Source organism: Antedon bifida, chromosome 2 (assembly GCF_963402885.1).
Source record: "Antedon bifida chromosome 2, ecAntBifi1.1, whole genome shotgun sequence".
Lineage (NCBI taxonomy): Eukaryota > Metazoa > Echinodermata > Crinoidea > Comatulida > Antedonidae > Antedon > Antedon bifida.
The window spans coordinates 35,231,694-35,256,336 of NC_136227.1; the positions used below are offsets into that span (position 1 = coordinate 35,231,694).

The following is a 24,643-nucleotide window of genomic DNA, read 5'->3' on the forward strand; positions in this document are numbered from 1 at the left end:
ATTAGATTAAAGGCAATAATGACATGATATATTGAAGTTATTCATAATTTTACTCGTTATCACAAATATTTAATTTTTATCACAAACAATATTATAAATTTCAGTTCTTTACTCATATCGGCTCGTTGGTCTAGTGGCATGATTCTCGCTTTGGGTGCGAGAGGCCCCGGGTTCAATTCCCGGACGAGCCCCGTTGTTTTTTTTTTTTTTGTAATGTGATATATCTAAGAAGGAACACAGTTTATATTAATATTTATTGCTTTATTTACCGTATTACTTAAAGTTTTAATAAAGTTAATCATATCGACCAAAAACTCATTGACTGGCAGCCTATTTTGAAATTAGTTTTTCAAAAACATTTTTCCAAATTTGAATTTTTAGTCAAATTGAAATACAGAGTACCTAGTTGACAGTAAAATGGCATCAACAACAAAAATTATAAAAAAATATTATTAAAAAATAAAACAACCATCTTCAATGTTTCAATACTAAAACCTTTATTTACATTTAACTTGCTCTTTATTAAATAAAAGCATATTAATTATTTACGATGTACAAAAGTAATTTGAAAGTTTTCACTATAAACAACATACGGACAGGGGTACAAGCAGCGCCCTCACAATACGGACAGGGGTACAAGCAGCGCCCTCACAATACGGACAGGGGTACAAGCAGCACCCTCACAACATATATCACTACATACTGACAAGGGTACAAGCAGCACCGTCACAATACAGACAGGGGTACAAGCAGCGCCCTCACAACATACGGACATGGGTACAAGCAGCGCCCTTACAACATACGGACGTGGGTACAAGCAGTAGCAGTGCCCGCCACATTTAGGAACAGAGAGGTGACCGCCAATATAAGTACCCATCGAAATATTCCTGAATTTCCTAAAATGTAGAGTGAGTTCACACCCCTGTCAGTCAGTGTGGTAAAACACATGATATTTACTAACAGTGGTACATCTAAGATTCTGAAAAGTGATAGGAGCAGCCAGCAGGTAGTTATAGAAATACTTTTAAATACGATTTTATTTTACTTTATGACATTACAACACAAGGAATTCCTTAAACAATACCTTAAATACATTTGATATTAAACAGTAATAAAATGTAAATGTTAGCAGTAACATTTCACTGTTTAATTATTCGTTATTTATATTATTTATACAGAATTATATTAGGTGTAATTTGCCATTTATCTTCAGAAAAAAAAATGACAGAAAATGTATTTTGTTTAACTCTCAAAAAGAGTAGTTAGCAGTCACATACTGAATATAGCCAGTGACATCACAAAAAGTGTTTGTTCACAGGAGAAAATATACTTTACATAACCAAGAAATGGGAATAAGATTTGTTCAGCCCTCTAATCGTACATTTTGTTTATACATCTATTCACACACACTGTTGATTCTTTTTCACTGAATGCTATTTCTTCTTTTTCTCTGGCATACATCGAGGACAGAACCTGTCAATTTGAAAATGTGGTATATTTAATATAATAAAATAAAGATATAGGCGTGGCACTGAAGGAGGTTAGGAATAAGCAATTGGGTATAGGCGTGGCACTGAAGGAGGTTAGGAATAAGCAATTGGGTATAGGCGTGGCACTGAAGGTTAGGAATAAGCAATTGGGTATGGGCATGGCACTGAAGGAGGTTGGGACTAAGCAATTGGGTCAGTTATTTTTCATCAGAAATATACGATACTGGTTGCTCTTTTTTTTTTTTTTTTGGCACAAAAACATTCCAACAGGAACAAAGTTCCCTCTTACAGGCAATGTTTTACAACAATATTTTTACAAAATAAAACAAAATTGCAAATTACAGTGTAATAAATAATATTTCATTTCTATTGAAGAGTTTGAACATACTGTATACTAATAAATAAACAAAAAAATCTTCAGTAAAGATATTTTAAATATTATTAAGTGACATTAATTATAAACTATTTTAAAGAATTACCATTTTCCTTTTGGCTTTGTTGTCAATCCAACACAGGCAAAATGAAACCATTCAATTGGACACTGAAAAATAAATAATAACAATTAACACTTGTATTCCAACGATCACTGTTGACTTAGATGACCCCCACAGCCTTCTCCCTAAAGGTCACATCATGTCTGCCAATTCAGGCGTGTTGTCATCTGTCCACAACAGTGGCTCTGTTAACAAGTACACCAGGATAACCCCCTACTCGTTTCAAAATACGTACTAGGTTCTTTAAAGTACTTTGAAGCCTTGCCACAAGGCTATGGATTACGGTTCATTGTTTTAACTACTTGGCTCATAATTATAGGTTAAACACATTCCTAGAAATAGTTTGAACATTTTGAGACTATTTATTCATTCATGTTAAACAAGCACTTACATCTGGGTTATCACATCCTATCATCTCTCCATAAGAAACTTGATGACACAAACAATATGTTGGTTCGTTTGGATCCACGGGCATGTCAAGCACATCAGAGGGGGTGGTGATAACAGATGGAAGAATTAGTGTTGGTGTCACAGCTTCAACTCTGTTTGAAAAACAAAAACATTTGTTAAACTGTTGTACATGAATATAAGAGGGGGTAATGATGAATGACGTAAGAATTAGTATTAAAATACAAACTGTTTGGAATTTCAACTTACAGCTGTGTTTTCATTTTCTTTCGCGACGTTTTTGGTATTTCATCATCGGATATTGAACCTTTTTTCAGTTTTTTCTTTTCTTTTTTCCTTCCCTTTTCTGAAAGTCAAAAGGAGATTTAATAAAAATAACAAGTACTTTTCATTAAGATTTGCTAGGATTTCTGTGGATTTGTAGAGTAAACATGTCATAGGTCAAATAAAATGTGCAGAAGGGTTAATGTATAGCCTAGGTCATAGGTCACTATCAATTAAACAGTGTATGTGAAACGAGAATAATAACTAATAACTCACTATTTTTTTCTGCTGAGCTGTCAATGTGATCAGGTGTTTGGTCCATTTGTCTTTCTTTCAACTCCATTTCAAATCTAGCAAGATCAGAATCTAACCTCCGAATGTGCTTGTCCACCTTAAAGATAATTTGTTTTGTTCTTAAGCCTACACTATCAAACTTTATGTGAAAAAAAGTGATGTGCCCATATATGGACATGATGATGTTACATCACTACCATATTTGGAAACATCACTACCACATTTGGGCACATCACACATTGTTTGTCAAACTAGTTTGGCAGTGTAGACAGAGCTTTACCAAAGGGACTGCTAGAAAATGAAAGAAACTACCAGCAGGAACTGAAGTTTAATTCTACAAGTTGAGTGTGGCAATTATAAATGGAATGATAACTAAATCTTTTAAAATAAACTTCATACCATTTCATAGGTTTGCATAGCTAGCTGAACTTTATCATCCCCGAATTCACGACTCTTGGAAAATGCATCGTCGATCTTATTCAGGAGGTCGTTGCGTTTAGTTGGTGTCAAGGACTTCACCGATGTAATGTACTCTTTTGTCATGCCATCAATCTCCTTTGATAAGTCTAAAATAAAAAATTAAAATAAATATAATTTAAAACAGAAGTCAGATTGAAAAATACAATTTAAATTGTTTGTATGTACGGTACAAGCGGGGAGATGTAATTAAATTATCCAACTCCCTGGTACAAGTAACAAGAAATAATATAAAAATCTGTTAAATTCATACCTTGAGATCTCTGGTCCAAATCTCGCATTAAAGTGAAGTTTCTCTGTAATTCAAATGGCAGGTTCTCAATACCTGTGAAAAGGAAAACACACAAACACATGCACTGTATAATCATAAATAAACTATATTTATTTATTTTTATTTGAACCAATATTTAATGAGGGTGATCCATCCAGCAATTGCTAATCTACCACTCACTGTTTTCCGTAAAAATATTTGAATAAGGAAGAGAGCCTTAATAATATTTAATATTATTATTAAAACGTCAATAATGTTTATCGCAAATAGCTTGTAACGTCATGCATGATGGGAAAGGTTTGGGAGCAAACTTCATGACGTGTACATACAAACAACAAATTACGTACATGCGCGTTGTGACGTTTGCTCCCAAACCCGTCCCAGCATACGTGCGTCGCGCACGCTATTTGCGATAAACTTTATGACCATACCAAGTAGGCCTATCATTATCATAATAGCCTATTATTTATATTAATTATGTATACTATAGTGACATGCCATTATTTATCATGACATTATAGGCCTAGGCCTAGTTTCTACTTACTAGGCTAGGCCTAGTAGTATAGTATATATATGGTGGCGGGATGGAATTCCCTAATACCACCCTGCATTCCATTTGGCAAATGGAATGGGGATCCTATTGTTTTCTGTTCAGTGTACACTTTCTCCATTCGCGCCACCAGCAAACTGAGTTGATGAATATGCAACATATGATAATTAGTCGTGCCCTTATGGTAGGCCTATGCAAATTCAGCAAAAATGTTTACATTGTAACAATGCTCTAGTTTGCGGGACAAATATTACGCTCGGCTAGACCTAGTATAGGCCTACCTAGGCCAAAAACTAAAGCGGACTTCAATCACCCGCGAAACCATTCAAACGTTCACACGTCACACAGCGGCCTTCGAAAACTCAGTCAGGCGTGAAAAGATACCTAGCCAAAACCGGAGTGAAAATAAGCATATTTTGATTACAGAGAGACAATTAAACTGCATTTGACAAACACCTAAGTAATTAAGGAGTATTATAAATTAGTATTAATATCTTTTAAATGCTTAATAAATTGATTAATCTATGTTTCTTACTGTCTAAGTATTGCTCAAGGTAAAGTGCCATCGCCATCTTTGCAGGTTCGGTATCTTCTTCTTAGCGTACTGAGCATAGATGTCAAAGGGCACGACTAATTATCATATGTTGCATATTCATGAACTCAGTTTGCTGGTGGCGCGAATGGAGAAAGTGTACACTGGAACAGAAAACAATATTCAATATTTATTCATATAATTTATTTACGAAGAAAAAAACAGAAAATACAATATTGTCTATAATAAGAAAATGATTCTAAATAATACAAAATAAGTTTATCTGCAAGTTAAAATTAAAATCAAACAAAACATTCACATATTTTATAAAAAACTAATAGTGACAAAAATCACACAAACAGAAAAATGTCTTATTTTCCATTAATACATACATTTTCTTCATGATTTGGTCCAAAAATATTAAATTAAGATTTAATCAATTAAATATAAATTAAATTCAAGAGCTGCAAATATAAATTAAAGCGTTTAGACACACACGAGGAGAAAGACAATCGTCTTACTCAGGTATAAGCCCACCCTGGTGTATACACTCTAAATATCTTTTAATAGTAATACTACACACATCAGTAGTTGTGACATTTTACATGTTTTTACACACAACTAGACAATACACTATAAATTAACTATGTCATTCTTAATTGTTTATAAACACATATTACCAAATCAAATTATTTGTTATAAATTTCTTTTTACCAATCAAATTCTAATACATTCTTATAAAAATAATAAGTTATGTTTTCATGTCGTAGACTTGTACTGCAACATTTGTACTGTTTTATCAAGTTGGTTATATAATTTGTTATGCATGATAACAATGATCATTAGTGTATTTATATTAGTCCTTCCTCCCAATGTTTTATGTTACAAGTGGAATTATGTATATTGGCATTGCAATCTATTTATATAAACGTTTAAAATTCTACAATTTTACTTAGGCTCTGTCCACACTATCAAACTAGTTTGTGACGTTCCCATATATGGACACAATGATGTCATATAACTACCATATTTGGGCACATCACACTTTTTTTTAGGCAGAAATAATTAAAAAATAAACACTTCTGAAATGAAATGTTTTTTCCAAGAAAAAATATGATTACACACAAATTATTTTCTTTAAATTATAGTTATATCAGGTAGATATTTTAATTTTTTAATTTTAGTGAAAGAGAATAACTATTATGTGACAATAGAATGGCATATTCAACTGAAAAAAAAACACCCCATATTTTTTTAAGGGGACAATATCTTAACCATCTCATCAGTTTTTTAATTGATACAGTCAAACACTTGATTTTAGAAACACACAGTCACTCTACGTTAATTGAAACATGTTTCTTACCAAATACGTCTACAAATACACCGTAATGGTCTACTTTATGTTACAGCCATGTCTGCATAGCCGTCAAATGCATAGCAATGTTTTGGTCCTGACAACACATAGTACTATATTTACATAACACAAGTACTCCATTTAATATCATAAAATTCAGTCTTTTTTGCATAAGCGTGGAATTGTGAAGCATTCTTTACGATACTTATTAGAAGTTGAAAAAAGAAAAATACAATTTTTTGTGGAAAAAAAAATATTTTGAAAAAAAAATTCCAAATTTAATCTACATAAATTATATAAAATTCTTCAAATACTAAAAAAAGCAGAGCAATTATAATTTTCTTTAAATACACTTATTTAGGCAAACAAAAATACAGTATATAAAACTGAAAATGAAATGACAAAACAATGTATTAAGCACATTTAATCTTGATAAAAAACAAGTTTGTGGTACAGCACGTTATATAGTTCTGAAAAGAACTGTTGAGTTTCCCTGAAAAAACAGTTGAGTTTCTTTTCAGAACAATTTGTGGTGCACCGCAGACTTTATAATTATCATCAACATATTGATTTCGCCAAGCAAACCTTCAAACAAATATATAATTTTAATCTTAATACCATATAGAAAAAAAGTATTCTTGAAATTTAAAATAAAAAATGCTGCTAATTTAGACACATTATTAAAATATAGTAATGAAGCACGCTTACGAAAATACAATTATCTAAACAATTTAATACTTGTATACAAATAATAATAAGCAAATTATCATGAATATAAAATAAATAATTACCTAATTTACTAAGAGTTTGTCACTCCCCTACTGTACCACCAACCAGTGGTCACAATTACATTTTGTAACGGTCAGAAACTAAATGCCCCTTTGTCTGAGAGTCAATGTTGTTAATCCGAGCAATAAGAATCACTCCATGTTTTACACAATTTAAAATTAATCAGAAATTATGCTAATAAATATAATTCGATTCATTGAGCTATCTCGGAGCATATATACAAAGTATACATAGAATGATATAGAAACCAGATTGTGTGTATTACACTCCATAACTTGGAGTTGTAATAACGTTATTTATAGGTGTATTGATAGGTGTAAACAGATTACTGTACACAAATGAGTATTTCATTATAAAAACAATATATTTCACAATTATTATACATTAATTAATTGGCATAAAGATAATTTCATCTGTGCAATAATCAGTTTACATTAATATTCATGAGATAAATGTGTATATTCATATCCATTCATTGTATACCTAATACACTGCATATTCATAAGATATACATAAAATATTCATTCATTGAATATCTAATCCACTGAATATTCATAAGGTATACATAAAATATCCATTCATTGTATATCTAATTCACTGCATATTCATAATATATGTTAATATTCATTGAATATCTAATCCACTGAATGTTCATAAGATATACATGAAATATCCATTCATTGTATATCTAATTCACTGCATATTCATAATATATGTTAATATTCATTGAATATTTAATTAGCCATCACATGGGCCCACCAATTGACACTTGTTTTCCACGAATTCTTCAAAGATTCGTCAAATTTATTTTGAAAGTGTTTAAGTGCTTCTTCCTCAGACTTATCGAGTAAAAGCGTGTCTCGCAGGTATGTGAGCGTTTCAGCCGTCAGTTCGGGGATTCCGCTCGATAACATCATGGCAAACAAACTGATTAGTAATTTACCTTGACGACGAAGAACAAGATATGCATCCTCGCAGCAACGTCTAAATCTGTGTACGAAAAGAACATTTTTTATTAGTGAAATAGATCAAAAGGAATGAAATACAGAGATTTCATGAAGTCTTCTCGGATAAGGACTATAAACCAGAGGTTCAGTGTACACATCTAGCTCATGTGAACTTTAAAGAACCTAGTACATCTTTCAAAATGTGTAGGGTGTTACCTCGGTGTACACACACAACCCGCTGATCATATCTGGGCCAACTGGGAGACTGAAAAGGTTACCCAGTATAAATAAATAACAAATTCTTTGATTTAGACGACCATTTAAGAAACATTTAATTTTAATTAAATGGTCTCATAAAGCATAATTACAATTTTTGAAATTATTGTTAAAAAAAATAATCAATAATTTAGATTTTTTAAAAATAAACGTCTACTTACTTTCCAAAATCAGTGCTGCCACTTTGCTGTTTGCCTCGGTTAATCACGTGAACGAAATCAGTTGCGAGAACAAAAGGTACGCGCTCTCGTTTAACGCCAAACTTAACTTTAAATTTTCCAAGAAAATGTCCAAAATCAACATGGAATAACTGAAAGAGAAAGAAAATGTATTATTTGTTGGCAAAACGTTACATAAAAAATGTCATCAAAGTAGCACATTGGGAGAGTTTGAATCCAACATTCTATTAGTCAAGACACAACTTTGCGCTGATTACTAGCTGCATTATGGGAGTATATTTCCATTCGCGTTTGATCAAAAAAGGACTGGGGTAATTATGTGAAGCACTTTGTACATTAAACGCTATATCAGAACAACGTATTATTAAGAAATATGTTCTAAATATAAACCTACTTGGCCATTTTGTTTAACCATAATATTGTCGTTATGACGATCCCCGATTCCTAGTACATAGGTGGCGACACAGTACCCAGCGCATGAGTATGTAAAATTATTAATTGCTTCGTTGAATTTCATTGGTCCTGTGTTCTGGTCTTCGAGCCATTGGTACAACGATGCCTTGCGGAATGTGGCACCGATTCTCCTGGCGTACATCTTCTGTATATTAGCTATAGTCTTTGCTTCTTGCACTATCTCAATAACTCCAACTTTGTGGCCGGTTGATAATGTTTTGTATGGAATCACTCTGAATAAACAAACAATCATTTATATCAAATACAGATATGATTTAATTTTTCTATTCAAATAAAAATTTAAACTTAATTTTCATTCATACACACTGCCTGATATAGCATCAATTTTTAAACTTTGTGTAAAGCTCTGTCAACACTATCACACTTTATGGGACAAAAAATGTCATGTGCCCATATATGGACATGATGATGTCATATCAATACCATATTTGGGCATATCACTTCCATATTTGGGCATATCACTACCATATTTGGGCACATCACACTTTTTTTTTTCAAACTAGTTAGATAGTGTAGACAGATCTTTAGTAAGCAGAAGTCATTGTAAATCAACTAACTTGAGATCTAATCCTTCTGCTTGCCATAAATTATCCATGATCTGTATAACTTGTAACGTCAACATATCTTGCCTTAAATCTGAAAAAAAAAAAAACATTTGTAAGTACAGTTTGGTCAAATATTATTTTATTTATGAAACTGTCCCGTAACTATCTACATGATTGCATCAAACAAGATAACAATAAATCATGATGTATGCTAACAAGTCATAATATCTTTATTGATGCATTTTCCAGAATGAAGTAAAATAACAAAACAGGACTCGGTGTGGTTAACAAGTCATGTGGTATAGTAACAAGTCATGTGGTATGGTAACAAGTCATAATATTGTTTTGAGGTATTTTTCAGACTGATCGTAAAATAAAAAATGGTTCTGGGTGTAGTCAACAAGTCATGTTGTATGGTAACAAGTTGTAGTCACACTGTATGGTAACAAGTTGTAGTCACGCTGTATGGTAACAAGTCATGCTTTATGGTAACAAGTCACAAACTTACCATCACCATTCTTAAACATGAGCATGATGTCATCACCATGAGCATCCTCATTCTCAAAGACTAACCATAGAGGGCGCATCTTTGAGGGCATGAACTTGCATTTGTCCAGCCTAGATAAAACAAATGATTACAAATATGTAGTAATAATGAAATGAAAAAAAATTAGATAAAGGTGCTGTCTTGTATTGATTTGGTAACATGAACATTGCTTTGTCCTTCAAATGAGACATTGAGCTCTGTGTCCAAGGCACAAAAACAGCTTTACTTATGGATTTCTTTACTTAAGGAAGTACTGTACTACCAGTGACAATCCGAATATTTTGAAATATAGGAGTGTGGAGAGAGAGGACAATGGCTTAAAATGTGTACATTTTTTTGTATGTATTTAGCTAAGGATTACTAATACTAAATTAATCAGATACGTGGGCTATTTTGTGAACCAGTACACCGGAGTAACCCCCTACTTGTCTCGAATGACGAACTGGGTTCTTCAAAGTGCACATGAGCCAGATGTGTACACTGGACTTACGGGTTATAGTCCTTATCTGAGAAAAGTTAACGCTTATGCTATATATTTATGACATATTTTTTAAGTTCTTCTGTTTTAACTCCTCTTTTTTAATGAAAGTTGGGGAAGAGGGAGGGGAGGGGAGATTCACTCCGCATTGGGCCCCTTTCTTGAATACTTACTTTAAACACTTAAGTCTGAACTCTGGTTGTAAAGGAGAGCAGAATGATGAGAGAACTTCTCGGTACGACTCCTGATCTAGAACCGTTCTCATCATCTGTTTCGCTTCATCTGGATTCTTTGTCAACTGTCGACTCTTAATTAGTTCATTTACTGATTTTAGTTTATTTAGACTTTCAACCTGAAACAAAGACAGATTATTAATAATAAATGAGGGTACATTTATTGTAAATAAATGATACAAAAATAAAGCTTAAAAAGAACGACGTTTCAACTCCATCATGGGGTCATTATCAAGCCAATGAACTGATCTTTTTTAAGCGTTATTTTCCTATTAATTATTATTAGATAGACTCAGCTTGTACTATGTTGGGTTAATCACATATAGTGAGCCCTCTATGTTTTGTTGTTGAAAAGAGGAAATAAATGCACAACAAACAAGGAGGTTATTGCAACAGTAAACCTGTAACAGAAGTCAACAAAACGAGGAATGAGGAGTATAAATTGATTGAGTTAAAAAGAGGAAATGAAGAGGTGTTTTGTCAGATCTGTGTGTAAATTTCAATTAAATTGTAATTAATTGTAAACAAACAAACCTGTTTATGTAAGCTGTCCATATGTGCAACACTCCCCCAGCAGTAAGCCTCTAGCATCAAGCCAAACCGTGTGGACACGTTCAGATGATGCATTTCAGCCCTGAGAATAGTCAAGTTTAAAAATATAAAGCTAAAAAAAACTATGTTATTTATGTCAGAACTTGAATAAAAGCTTAAAACATTATAACCATGTAAATAAAAAATCAATAAATCTATTTCGAAATTTAACCAAAAAATAAAAGTTCACAAATGTTATATTAAAAAAAATTCAATTTTTTGAACCCAGTCTAAGTAGCTGTTTACACTCCATACAGCGCTAAAATGACAAAAAGTGACAATGACTTTACCTTAAGTGCCAAAACAAAAAGTGACCAATCCTTTGGTTGGCTAACGCCCTTCTGAGCAAGAAACGACAAAGTTCACAATCTAAATGCGACTCGTACTTGATTGCTTGCACTACCTGTAAAAGGTACTGGGATAACTGGTCATCTCTACAACAAAAGAAATAGAATCTTTAATAGTAATGGATTGTTTGTTTTAGCATGTATCAGTAGGTGGTTACCCTGGTGTACTGGTCCACCTCAGGCCCCGAAAGAGGGCCATTTGGTGGCAGCTGTACAACACTGTCTGTCTACATTATCAAATCAGTTTTTGAAAAAAAAAGTGTGATGTGCTCAAATATGATGACATCGTCATGTCCATTTATGGGTATATCACATTTTTTTGTCACATAAAGTTTGATAGTGTAGACAGAGCTTTATAGGAGAAAAAGATGTAGTATGTGCCATCCACATCTAATATGATGTGCACATCTGTGTGCCATTCAACTCAGTAGGTTGTTAGTCGCATGTTATACCCCACATGGACATACCCTCTAAACTATTTCACCTTTATCATAGATGCTTACTTGTACTAAACCTATGTTTTATCTTCCTTTGTTTATTAGAACATTTTGTTTTATAATCAAGAAACTTACGTAAGCCTGTTGAGACACTCGACAGCAAAATTCCTAACCATCATGTCAGCGTAGTTGTAATCCAGTAACAGAAGCGCTTCTTCCGGTTCTAGGCGTGGCCAGATCTGAAGAAGGGCTTGCATCTGTTAAGAAACAATTAAGACAAAAAAATGATAAAAAAAATCTTAATGGAAAAGCACTTTAGTTTATCAATAAGATAGTTAACATAACATGTTGTACAGAAAAATTATTAGAAGTTATAATAAAAATAAACAATCAGTCATTTTGTGTTCAAGCTAAGTAGTTCTACAATTCCTGTTTTTCCAGGCATGGTTTGTTGCTGAAAGTTTGTGATTACCTGTGCTACATCACTCCTTGAATTCCAGCGTACACATTTGATTAACCGGGGTAACGAGTGGGGAATGTGATCTCTACAATCCTGGCGGCTCATCCACACTTGCCGGCTTTCTTGTTCCGTTAGCGGCTCAAGCGGATCACGTTCAACGACCTGTTTTAACTCATCAAGTTGCTGATCCTAATATAATTGAATTGATCAAAATGTTACATTTTCTCAAAAATAAATTATCCACAATCTATTATTTACTATATTCTGAGAAAAATCCTATCCTCAGCAGAAACTGCCCGTCTGTTCCGTTCTTTGTGTAGATTGTCATAAGGAATTAAAAATGTGAAAATGATCTTACTGTGATTTGTTCTGGATGTAAATGTTGCTCTTCTTTCGCAATATTCGCTGCGTATTCCAACACTTTCTCAAAGGGCGGGTACGAAATAGGTTGATCCTGGTAGCGGTTAAACGATATGGTCAACGTTGTCGCATCTACATTCTGATTACTTTCGATCGTCCCTAGAGGGTTTAAGTCGACGTCGTCTGATGCGGGCCACATGCGTAACTTAATTGTGTCCATTTGTAATTGTGAGTTGTAGTCGAAAAATGTAGTGTTGCACCAGGCAACTGGTATAATCTCCTAAAAGATACAATGAAGAAATCTATATTGTTAAAATAGTGTAAAACAGACCCCTCAACTTGGAGAAATGAAATATCGGGAGGTTTTAACGAAATCATGTTCAAACTATAGAGGGCGATAAAATGTTTCAAATACATCAAACCATAGAGGGTGCTATTAAAAATGTAAAGGTGTTGGTATTTATAATAGTAAACATGGGGGATAATACGATGCCAAGTCATTATTTCACTTATTAAACAATACATGAATTTATTACAAACATCTTGCAAACCGATATTTAGCATCATTTTTTTTTTCTTTATCTAGTTTAAATTATAGAAAATTGTGATACCTTTTTGTTTATCCATTAATGTTAAACAAACAAGAAACAAACATAATACTTGTTACATAATCTAAACAATTTAAATGTTTCTTACTCTTCTTTCATTTAGTTTTTTATTTTTCTTTGCACTTTCTTTTCCTTTCTTTCCTAATTTTCGGTCCCATGGCGTGTACAACAGGATGCATAACCGCGCCATTCTTGGAAGGTCACACACACGGAGGTCAAAGATCATTGAGTGGTTCCATTCGGATGAATATTTACCAGGCTTGCTGTCTTCAGTGGTTTCGTAATTGCACAAGATATCGTCTCCATGGTATATGCCAGCTTTTACTCGCACCTGAAAAATAGAGTGTAGGCTCATTAGGAGTACAAATAGAAGAGTCTCACCCACCACCAACATGTGACAGTGATGAGGTGTGATTGAGAGTAAAAAACTGACTTTCAATATCAGACTTAATAACATTAAATAATGGCGTTTTATCATCATATTGTGATATAGAGCTACAGAGATCATTGGGTTCAAAGTTGAAATGATGACAATCGCACAAAAAGACTATCACTACAATAACTGTTGTACCAACCTGTACTTTCTCAGCTACATTAACATTAACCGCTTTGTCTATCGTGATCTTGACTGGCGCTTCTACATCCCAGCTAAGCGTTCTAATTTTCATTGGAATTGGGGGCGCTTTAACTTCGGTTTTTAACAGACCCTTTATCATTGGTTGGTCGAACGAGTCTTCAACTTTCAACTCTGACTTTTTCATCAGTATTAACTCTGGATAAAGCCCTTTGCTCCTTGATTTTCTGATTGCCTGTGTAAAATAATATTGTATTGAAATTTAAACATTGGAATTGAATAATAAAGTAGGAAAACATGGGATCTATAAAAATCCAGGTTGACCTTAAATTGACCCCAACATGCAGACATTATGGCCTATAAGGTTGCAGATGGTTTGTTGTTTAAGCAATATTTTTTAATCTAGCAACTTAAAGATGTATTGTTCCCCAAAAACATGAAAAATGAAGATTAATAAAATAAGACTTAAGGCCATTTTGTAGTTTTAACAAAGTTAATCACTTCCATAGAAAAAAAATGACAACAGACAAAATAAACAGTTAAGTTCAACTAAAACCCCATTGATTTCCTGTCAATTTAAATATTAAACAAATTTAAATTACAGTTTTTCCAGGTAAATATTTGTTTTTGTGATCCAATTTTTGGTCAAAGTGAATAACTTTAAACATTAAAATGGCATATTTAACAAAACATTTTTTAAAAAATTATTTTTTTCGGGGGGAAAATATATCTTCAAAGATTGATTTATAATTCTAAAATTCATATTTTATATAATAACATTACAACGATTTTGTTTACATTGATTCATATTAACAATCTCATATACATCATACCTTAAATTGACTGATTGGATACTCTCCCATTATAAATTCATCATGACCTCTGACCTTCAGCACACAGTCTTCTGCATCTAAGTCAGTCACAGGACGTTTTAAAGCTTTTTCTACCAGACTTATCGGCCACTCAAAGGCACCCACTTGAACTAATGTGTGATTAGCATCCTTGAAGAAATGAAGAAAATATTCTAAAGCTCTGTCTACACTAGTAGACAAAAAAAATGTGATGTGGCCAAATATAGTAGTGATATGTCTAAATATGTTTGTTTACGGTTTGTTTACGTTTTTTTTTTTGGTTTGTTTACGGTTTTTTTTTTGGTTTGTTTACGGTTCGTTCACGGTTTGTTTACGGTTTGTTTACGGTTTGTTCACGGTTTGTTTACAGTTTGTTTACAATTTGTTTACAGTTTGTTCACTGTTTGTTTACAGTTTGTTTACAGTTTGTTTACAATTTGTTTACAGTTTGTTCACTGTTTGTTTACAGCTTGTTTACAGTTTGTTTACAATTTGTTTACAATTTGTTCACTGTTTGTTTACAGTTTGTTTACAGTTTGTTTACAGTTTGTTTACTGTTTGTTTACAGTTTGTTTACTGTTTGTTTACAGTTTGTTTACTGTTTGTTTACTGTTTGTTTACTGTTTGTTTACAGTTTGTTTACAGTTTGTTTACAGTTTGTTTACAGTTTGTTTACAGTTTGTTTACAGTTTGTTTAGTGTTTTTTTACTCTTTATTTACTGTTCTTTAATATTTTGTTTACTGTTTACTTTGTAGTATATAATCACTTTATATATACCTGTGCAATTTCCTTGGAGTATTTTATATTAACTATACATTCATTGTTGGGGAATTGATCTCGAAGGTGGTCAGGAATCTCCATAGAAACCTCAAGCTGCGGAGGGTACAGGTACTGGGCCTTCTTCAACCAATCCCATGTGTTACGTTTCTTTTGGATGTTCAATACCATTTGTTTCATCTTGGTACGGAAGTCATTCACTTCAGGATTTTTCATGGCATCAAATTCATACAAAGCTGAAAATGAAAATTAAACTGTCACCCAGCACATGTAACAATTTCATTTTAAATCATAAAAAAACATGAAATAAGAAATAAAATGGAGGATGTATAACAAAAGCAAAGCCTGACAAGATACCTTTCGTTAACAATGTGCACACAAATATTTAAAAAAGTAAGTATATACTTAACAGGAACAGTTTTAACTGTTGTATTTCATTACGCAAGCTGTTTACTGGCAAACTTGTCACAAGAAGGTGACAAGCCAGTTTTAGCTGTTTTATTTCATTAGGCCAGTTGGTGACAATCCATTCAAATATTACAGATATGGACACACACAAACATAAGTAATCTTGGTACCCAAGTCATTCATCATTGATAATCAACATTGATACAACTCTACAATTAAATTAAAGCATTACCTTTGCCAATCAACATTCCAATCTTTGAATTTAGAAGTTTCTCCTCTAAATCGCCAGCTTTTCTAACAACTTGCAACATTGGACAGAATGGCATAACATCACTGATACGCCGCTTCTCGTCCAATAACTCCTCTCGCTCCGCGTTCTGGTTGATGCACTGGAAGACATAGAAGTTAAGATCGTGCAGCTTGTTGAAGAGTGGGTATCTACTAGCCTCTTGCCACAGCTCCTGTGAAGAAGAACAGTTATAATACTGGATTATGAAGACTAGGTAATGTAAAAATTCATTATGAATAAGAAACTCATAATTAATCAAAAAAAATTCAGTAGAAAAAAAAATTTTGGTAAAAGTTTTTTTTACCCCGAGTCAAAATCTACCTTGAATAAACAAACAATTTAATATGTGATAAAATCAAAACATACTAATAAATTAAATATTTATAATAAATAAATAAAAACAAAACTACAAAAAAATTCTTGAAAATAACATCTCGTTAGCTTACCAGTACCTACTGTATTTCCTCTAAGAATACGCAAATTATGTGTAAATTTTGCAATCTACCAAGCCACTAATCCGCAGACTGCCCCTAACGCACCTGTCTACAATTGCACTGATTCAACGCATTATCTTATAAATACCAAGGAAAAACCCATGAGAATCAACACCCTAGAAAATCTGTTTTTTCCTGTAATAAGTTGAAGCATCTTTCAACAACTTTGTATATATGTATGCTAACTCACTGAATTATTCATAATACAGGAACAAATATAATGTTTCACATTGATCAATTGTAGGTTATGGTGTTATTTTAATTCTAAAGCTCTGTCCACACTATCAAACTAGTTTGACAAAAGTGTGATATGCCCAAATAGGGTAGTGCTATGACATCATCATGTCCACATATGGGCACATCATATTTTTTTGTCACATAAAGTTTGATAGTGTAGACAGAGCTTAATGTTTTTTCCAAATTTTTAATATACAACATTGATGAACTCTCCCAATTACAGGATTGAATATGATTTACCATGATGATAAACTACTGTAAAGCTCTGTCTACACTATCAAACTTTATGTTACAAAAAATGTGATCTGCCCATTTATGGACATGATGTCATATCACTACCATATTTCAGTATCACTACCATATCTGGGCATATCACTACCATATTTGAGCATATCACACTTTTTTGTCAAACTAGTTTGATGTGTAGACACTGACCGAGAGTCCCATTTTGAAATGAAGTAGAAACAGATAGAACCCTGACCTTTGACACTAGGTCAGGATTGAACCCTGTGATTGGAAGGCAAGCACATTAACTACACCAAGCGCAACAGCTGCACTACTCTTTCATCATTCACCCTATATATTCTATTTCTTAGTCTTCTATGTACTACTTTGTATAAAGTATAATTCTGATAAATAATATCCAAATCTTACCCTTTTTATTTGTGTGATTGTTGCATTGCCACTGCACTTAAGTTGTACAAGAATGCCGGTTGGCATCAGGCAGTCCAGCATGATCTCCCCCGTCTGACCTCCGTGTGACTGCCATATGTCCCCGCTCAAAAACCCCGCAGGGGGCATTGTGAATGTTACAAATCAAAAAACCTAATAAGAAAAAAACAACTGTTGTTAATTTATCAAAGAGTAATGGTTTATACTGTACATCACTAGCAAGTCTCATATTCATACAATATTCAATGTCCTCATCAATATTCATGATACGCCCTCATCAATATTCATGCTACATCCTCATCAATATTCATGTATATTTTTATATATATATATATAAACACATTAGGCAATGAACATTAATTCGAAACCGCCCGGTGATATACTGAAATTTAATTAATTAATTTGAAACGATAAAGATGAGGAAATCTGTGAGAATGAGAAAAAGTCGCCCCAACCGAGACTCGAACTCGGACCGCCTGCTTGATATGCAGATGTCCTAACCATTAGACCACTGGGGCTTTCATGGTATTGTTCAAGCTCGATTGGATAGCGACTCTTTAACATTCTCGGCGTGGTACGGCGGAACAGCACTAGTCCTCAGTTGTACGCACGCGCAACAGAGATCAAATTGATACGCCCTCATCTTTCAGTATTTTTGTTCACGAGGCGGGATCTCCGAAGAGATACTTTTTATATATATAAACACATTAGGCAATGAACATTAATTCGAAACCGCCCGGTGATATACTGAAATTTAATTAATTAATTTGAAACGATAAAGATGAGGAAATCTGTGAGAATGAGAAAAAGTCGCCCCAACCGAGACTCGAACTCGGACCGCCTGCTTGATATGCAGATGTCCTAACCATTAGACCACTGGGGCTTTCATGGTATTGTTCAAGCTCGATTGGATAGCGACTCTTTAACATTCTCGGCTTATTTATTTTTTATATCTTTGTTAATTTTGTGTTTTTATAGTTTATTTTGTATTTACTGTTTGTTTGAGGGTCCCTAATGATCAGCTGATGCTGGATGGACCACCCTCATAAAATATTGTTGAAATAAAAAATTAAAAAAATGCCATGTCCTCATCAATATTCATATCAAGTGCTCATCAATATTCATGTCATGTCTTCATCAATATTCATGTCATGTCTTCATCAATATTCATGTTTTGTCATCAATATATCTGCAATGTTCTCAATAATATTCATGTTTTGTCGTCAATTTTTTCATTCTCATAAAAACTGCTTTTTACTACACTTTAAATTAGGTTTATAAGCATGAAATGATGGGAAAATGAAACATACTGTATTGGTAAAAAGAACACAATGACACATTGTAATTGCAGGAACAAAGCACAACTTAAGCGTTATACCAAGTGTCTTGTCTAATCTTTAAATTATTTAACAGCAGAAATAATAAATGCTGTGTAAGATCATGGACTCCATGGTGAGATTAAATTATGCATTGAAAGTAAGTACTGGACTAAATCACAGTTGACGCGAACTTATTAAGGACAGCATCAAGGCCCGAAAAAACGTCTTGACTAGTCGGTGCTGTCCTTGTTGAATCCCGACAAGACGAGTCGTCTTGAGATAGCGTCGGGTATAGTTTTAGGTCGTCGGGAGAACTTTAAACACGTTTAAGTTTCTTCCAATGAGACGACTCGTTGGGCCTCATCGTACGACGCTGTCTGAGTTGGCCTTTACACAAACTCCACAGCCCTCCCCCCCCCCCCCAATTTACCACACTGTAAATATTTAAATAAAACTGTATTGAGTGTGAATAAAATCAGCTACATGACTCAAATGTTGTTTTGAAGAACTCGCAAAATGGGAAAAAACAGTTTACAGTATTAGAGTTTTGAATGAGGAAGCATTTAAAAAAGGATATCTAGAAGGTCATGCATCACCGCCCATGACAATATCGAGAGTAAAACCACCTTTGATTGTTTGCTTAAGCCGAAAAGTTAGTTTTGACAATAACATGCTGAAAATATGTTTGTGTGAGGATGTTATGATTGCTTTCTATTATAGCCAATCAATTGTGTTATCTATAAGTTTGTAAATTAATAATGTAGTTCCTGTTTTGGGGAGGATAGCTGTAATTAGATACAATTGTCAGTGCTTCAATGAGAACAAAGAACAATGTATAAAAACTTTCAGTTTCATCATTTTTTTTTTCTTTTTAAAACAATAGTAATAATACCGCAAATGGAATGATTATAGCCATGTGTGTACAATGTTCAATACATCAATTCTATTAATAATAATAATAGCTTATAATTATACAGTGCTTTTCTAATTTAATTGATCAAAGCGCTTCACATCATAATTACACTGTAACATTTATTGATATGATAGATATATAAAAATATAAGATCACAATTTAAAAATTACTTATAATTAAGTATTAATTAATTAATATTAATAATAAATAATTGATTGTCTCCTCTTTGCACTAAAACACACTTCTTTTTCTGGGAGGGGGAGAGAGGTGTTAGTAAAAGTGTACATATGCTTTATCCATAAAGATAATTCACCGATAACAAATATTAATATTGAGATTTAAATTTTTTTTAAATAAAATTTATCCAATAGAAAATCTGTCATGTGACTCAAGTTTTGTTTACCAGAGTGATCGAAGGTCACGGAAAGGTCACATATGTATCATATTGATTGAAACCAATAACAACCTGAACCTAGTTTAAAAACAAGGTCAGACAAATAAAATTTAATTTGTTGGAAAAAAAAATGTGGACAAAAATAGGTTTTAAAAATGTAGATATTTCTGTTACAATGTTTTCAGCTCTGTTTTGACTTTTGTATCTTAATTTTTTTTTTTAACTCATTATTAAGTCATCTATTTAGTTTTAAGTTGAGTCAGTAATTAAAGGAAGTTCATACACAGTTTAAACTATAAAATAATACCTGGTACATTTATCATAGCATTGAGTTGGGCTAACTTAGGTTTTATCAGGGCGAAAGAATTTTGACAAAAATGGTGCAGCATCATTCAATGACCTAAAACTGAGAAGACAGACAGATGGACAGACAGACAGATGGACACACAGACGGACAGACAGACCAACCATTTTTCATTGGAAACTACTCTGAATTTAGAGGAGGGAGTTTTAACTGTGCAACACATTTATTTGCATTATTATAATAACTCAGTCTTTAGAACAAATAACAAGCTTGTTGAATATTTCCCATCTGTTAGATTGTAAACAACACAATTGGTCATGCTTCATCGATTCTTAAACAAACACTTGATACCATCATATCATACCACATCAATAGTTTCTTCCAATTGGACGATTTGTAACAACAACAGATCAAGGAGGTGAAAAGAGCGAATAGAGTGATAACATTCTGAAAGGGGAGAGGAAGAAGGGGGAAAGAATGGACATTAATATGAATATGATGAAAGAGAAGTAGGTACTGTACATGGAACTCTAATTTATACTTATAGGTCCTAGGTACAAACAACATTATGAAAGTGCCACTCTATGTAAACCATACCACGCCATTCTGAAAGGGGAAAGAGGGGAAAAGAATAAACATCAATATGAATATGATGAAATTGAAAGAGAAGTAGGTACATGGACTTATAATTTATACTAGGTCCATGGTACAAATAACATTATGAAAGTGCCATAGAGATATTATAGTAAATATCTCTATGATGTATAGACAGTGGATACAACCATCATTGCAATGGTGTGTGCAGTATTGTTTGTATTGCCCTCTAGCCATGGACCTATAGGTCCATGGCTCTAACCATATTTCTTTTTAGATTAGGAAAATTATTTTTCTCCTTATAGTGTCCAATGTTGCTTTTAAGCAGGACATGATATTACTAATACTATTATTCTGAAATGCAATAATCGCTCCAAACCAAGTAATAAAGAACCATAATATTGTCTACGTTGTTAAAAGTACAGAATTTAAAACACTTGCATTAAACACCATGCCTTTCTTTCCTTGGGTCTAAACATCAGACACAACATGAGTGACTGAACCAAACCAATAACATGTTTTTGAAGTTATTCAAGTTATTCCAGACAAGCTTGTGATTCACTAGTATTTTTATTAATTTAAATTTGGGTTGTGGGCTATGACCCATATGAACACCATGAACAAGAAAGACAAAAACATGTTTTGATGGTACTGTACTGTACTTATATTGTGATGTGTGTGAGTTGTGATATGTATCTGCTGGTGACTTTCTCAAGATAAACAGGAAGACCTATTTCCTAGAAATAACCAAATAATATTAACTTATGTAAAATGAATACCATCAGTGGCTAAGACACGAGAATGGGGGAATGGCTTTTCATTCATAATTTAACCAAATAAAACAAATTTGTTTGAATGAACAAGAACCAATGTCTTAAACATATCAAAAAGGCATGGCTATTGAATATGGATGTTCTACCAAAAACAAAACATTATAAGTACTTAATGTAATTACTGGATAATTTTGAATTGTAATACGCCCTTTTTACGAACGTGCAACAATGATGCGTAACCAACAGAAATAATATAGCGTTTTCGGGGGATTTCAGGACACCATGTTAATTGATTAACTATTACTTTATAACTATAAAATGTTCTTAAAAGATTCTAATTTTTTTCAATCACACAGTTATGTAGGCTAATCTTTTAAGAACATTTTACAACAAAACTTTTGTTCACTGTCTGTTGAGGAGTTACGAATTTTTAAGTAACTTGTCCTCCGAAATAAGCTTAAAACGCTAATGTTATTTCTGTTGGTTATGCTTCGTTTCACGGCATTGTTTGTCTTAGATTGAAGATGTCTTCCGTTTCGTAAAAAAGGCGGATTGTTTTATATTATTGTATATTTATTATTAGAATGCACAACAGATTGGTTTGTGTCAATGTTGCAATAAGCATTATTCCAATATATGATCAAAAAAAGTTATTAATATAAATATAAACCTCCCTATCGACATATTTGTAATATCCGAGCTAGGCCTAGTAGTAGTAGGTCTAGCCTAGTAACAATTTATTATAATTTTTTAATATATTAAAAGTTTATTTTTTACTTTCTAGCTTATCCTACTGTAGTAAACTATTATTATTTTTTTGTTCGTTCTTTTGTAGTAGAATGGTCCTACTCACTGTGTATTATATAGGTTTTAGGCCTTCTTTCCTGGCCTACAGTACTACAAACTAGGGTAGGCTAATTAGGGATAGCCACCACGGACTATAGTCTAACCTAGGCCCTACGTATCTACCTCTGGCCTAGAGGAAGGGAGCCTAGGCCTAGTTAGAGCAATAGCATAGCCTTAAAGTTTAGGCCTAGCTGTACCTAGCTACGCTAGCGGCTAGCCTCCCTAGCCTAGGTAGTCACTTCGGTTCCTTCCGGTGTGTGTAATAAATGGAAAGGTAAAATGATCTTACCTAAATCAAAACCAAATATGAAATAACTTGTTCGTTAAGTGAGGTCACCTTTGCAACATATTATTGTATGTATGTTTAAAGTCTTGTGAAAACACTAAAAAAACACAAACAGGCAGTACCCGGAAGCATCAGGCTCAAAACACTTCACCGTTGTTGCATTTTAAGGCCTAGCGATGATGATGTGAGAGATAAAAAGGAGGGCGATCGCCGACGACGAGCATTTCAAAATCACAAACTTTTTGAGGTATATTCAGAGCGTCATTCTGACGACTGGAGCATTCTCTACTTCTGTACGGAGCGCCATTTATGCCTTTATTAACTTCAATAATAGAAATAGTACTACGGTAACTGCTCAAGTGGACCCAATTTAGCACCAGGGTAGCACAGTGATATAAATAGAAATAAAAGTCACTACTTTTAATATCGTTTCGTATATACCCATATTACAAACTGATCAACAGAAACATCTTGGCATTCACATTGATTCAAATTTATCTTTTTCTTTTCTTGTAAATAAACTCCGTTCCAGAGAGAGCACTTCGCATTATCTTTAAAGACAATTTGGTACCAGGGGAGCAGTGATATAAAATAGAAATAAAGTTTCAATCTTTTCGTATGTTAATACACTGTGCTCAAGTGGACCCAATTTGGCACCATTAATGGAAAATAATGAATATTGTTTTTCTTTTATTTTGAAAGAGAGATATTTTGAGGATTGTAAATGTCAAGTGGAACTTTTTTTAAATCAGAAACAAAGTTGCATGGCATTATTTTCCATTTTCCAAACTGCCATAAAACCTCGAAAAGAAGCCCATGTGCTCCTTCATTTTTAGTACTCTTGAGTGGGCTTCTTTTCCACATGGAGTTCTTTTCAAGATTATTGCTAGCTTCCCGCCCGTAAAATATTTTATTTACATGATTTGAAACATCTTCTAATGTAAATAATTAACAGCATCAAAATTTAACAGTGTGGCGTGTTGACCGCGAATGACTAACAATACCATCTTTACCATAATACACCTGCACAGACTCATTTGCATAACAACGCACGCACATACCAAACTGTTTAAAATACCCGAAAATGACATCTATTATGTTTTCAAACAACAAGCATAAGAATCTTCAGTACCCCACCATGCTTGGGGCTGAGCAAAGACAATTTTGAAAAAAAGAGCTGTATACAGTAGGTTCCCGCCCGAAAAAATGGCGTTACATGATTTGAATGAAACAAACTATATAAGAATCACCAGGACAATATATGAGCTTGTCCCCGTAAAGTGCACCTATTCATTGAAATATAAAATTAAATATTAAGTCTCCAGTACTAGCCCATCCATAGTTGAGGCAGAGCAATGAAAATAGAGACCAGAAATGCACTTACTTATACTTATTACTATACATAGTCACCTATGATAATTATGATAATGTTAAAATTTCAATATCCAGATGCGACTTCAGCATTTTAGGTGAGGTTTTCAACTTCTATGGCCTAGCCCGGCGGCG

At 33.3% G+C, this 24,643-nt stretch overlaps 2 protein-coding genes and 1 non-coding gene across 5 annotated transcripts; 1 reads left to right on the top strand and 2 right to left on the bottom strand.

Annotated features, from left to right (window-relative positions):
* Positions 1 to 119: 119 nt before the first annotated feature.
* Trnap-ugg (transfer RNA proline (anticodon UGG)) lies at positions 120 to 191 on the top strand. Its single transcript has one exon. It is a non-coding gene; the product is annotated as a tRNA-Pro (tRNA).
* Positions 192 to 473: 282 nt separating this feature from the next.
* On the bottom strand, positions 474 to 4,864 carry LOC144834861 (inhibitor of growth protein 4-like). Of its 2 annotated transcripts, XR_013611014.1 has the most exons (9): positions 4,784 to 4,864; positions 3,681 to 3,752; positions 3,350 to 3,516; positions 2,933 to 3,047; positions 2,642 to 2,738; positions 2,376 to 2,526; positions 1,970 to 2,031; positions 774 to 1,473; positions 474 to 695 (listed from the first exon to the last, which is right to left on the bottom strand). XR_013611014.1 is itself a non-coding variant. In XM_078689827.1 (8 exons), the coding sequence occupies exons 1-8, from the start codon at positions 4,818 to 4,820 to the stop codon at positions 1,434 to 1,436; spliced, it is 741 nt and encodes a 246-aa protein (XP_078545953.1). In that variant the 5' UTR covers positions 4,821 to 4,864; the 3' UTR covers positions 474 to 1,433. The 2 variants fall into 2 exon arrangements, 1 of the variants encoding a protein (XP_078545953.1); XM_078689827.1 differs by having other exon boundaries at positions 474 to 1,473.
* Positions 4,865 to 4,962: 98 nt separating this feature from the next.
* LOC144834860 (phosphatidylinositol 4,5-bisphosphate 3-kinase catalytic subunit beta isoform-like) lies at positions 4,963 to 24,536 on the bottom strand. Of its 2 annotated transcripts, none has more exons than XM_078689825.1 (18): positions 24,522 to 24,536; positions 17,691 to 17,861; positions 16,249 to 16,477; positions 15,609 to 15,844; positions 14,813 to 14,980; positions 13,981 to 14,214; positions 13,494 to 13,736; positions 12,796 to 13,077; positions 12,450 to 12,626; positions 12,113 to 12,234; positions 11,484 to 11,627; positions 11,137 to 11,236; positions 10,543 to 10,721; positions 9,853 to 9,962; positions 9,357 to 9,435; positions 8,720 to 9,011; positions 8,308 to 8,456; positions 4,963 to 7,913 (listed from the first exon to the last, which is right to left on the bottom strand). In XM_078689825.1, the coding sequence occupies exons 2-18, from the start codon at positions 17,835 to 17,837 to the stop codon at positions 7,658 to 7,660; spliced, it is 3,147 nt and encodes a 1,048-aa protein (XP_078545951.1). In that variant the 5' UTR covers positions 17,838 to 17,861; positions 24,522 to 24,536; the 3' UTR covers positions 4,963 to 7,657. The 2 variants fall into 2 exon arrangements, with proteins under 2 accessions (XP_078545951.1, XP_078545950.1); XM_078689824.1 differs by lacking the exon at positions 24,522 to 24,536 and adding an exon at positions 23,141 to 23,305.
* Positions 24,537 to 24,643: the final 107 nt, after the last annotated feature.

Bases quoted from the DNA above. Each gene is read 5' to 3' on its own strand.
- LOC144834860 (XM_078689825.1), bottom strand. From the start codon at position 17,837: ATGCCCCCTGCGGGGTTTTTGAGCGGGGACATATGGCAGTCACACGGA. The intron at 13,078-13,493 runs GTAAGAAACATT...TGTATCTTTTAG, and splicing joins AAAAACTAAATGAAAGAAGA to GAGATTATACCAGTTGCCTG. The intron at 12,627-12,795 runs GTAAGATCATTT...CAATTATATTAG, and splicing joins TACATCCAGAACAAATCACA to GATCAGCAACTTGATGAGTT.
- LOC144834861 (XM_078689827.1), bottom strand. From the start codon at position 4,820: ATGGCGATGGCACTTTACCTTGAGCAATACTTAGACA. The intron at 2,739-2,932 runs GTGAGTTATTAG...TTTGACTTTCAG, and splicing joins CAGCTCAGCAGAAAAAAATA to AAAAGGGAAGGAAAAAAGAA. The intron at 2,032-2,375 runs GTAAGTGCTTGT...TTTATTTTTCAG, and splicing joins TAGGATGTGATAACCCAGAT to TGTCCAATTGAATGGTTTCA.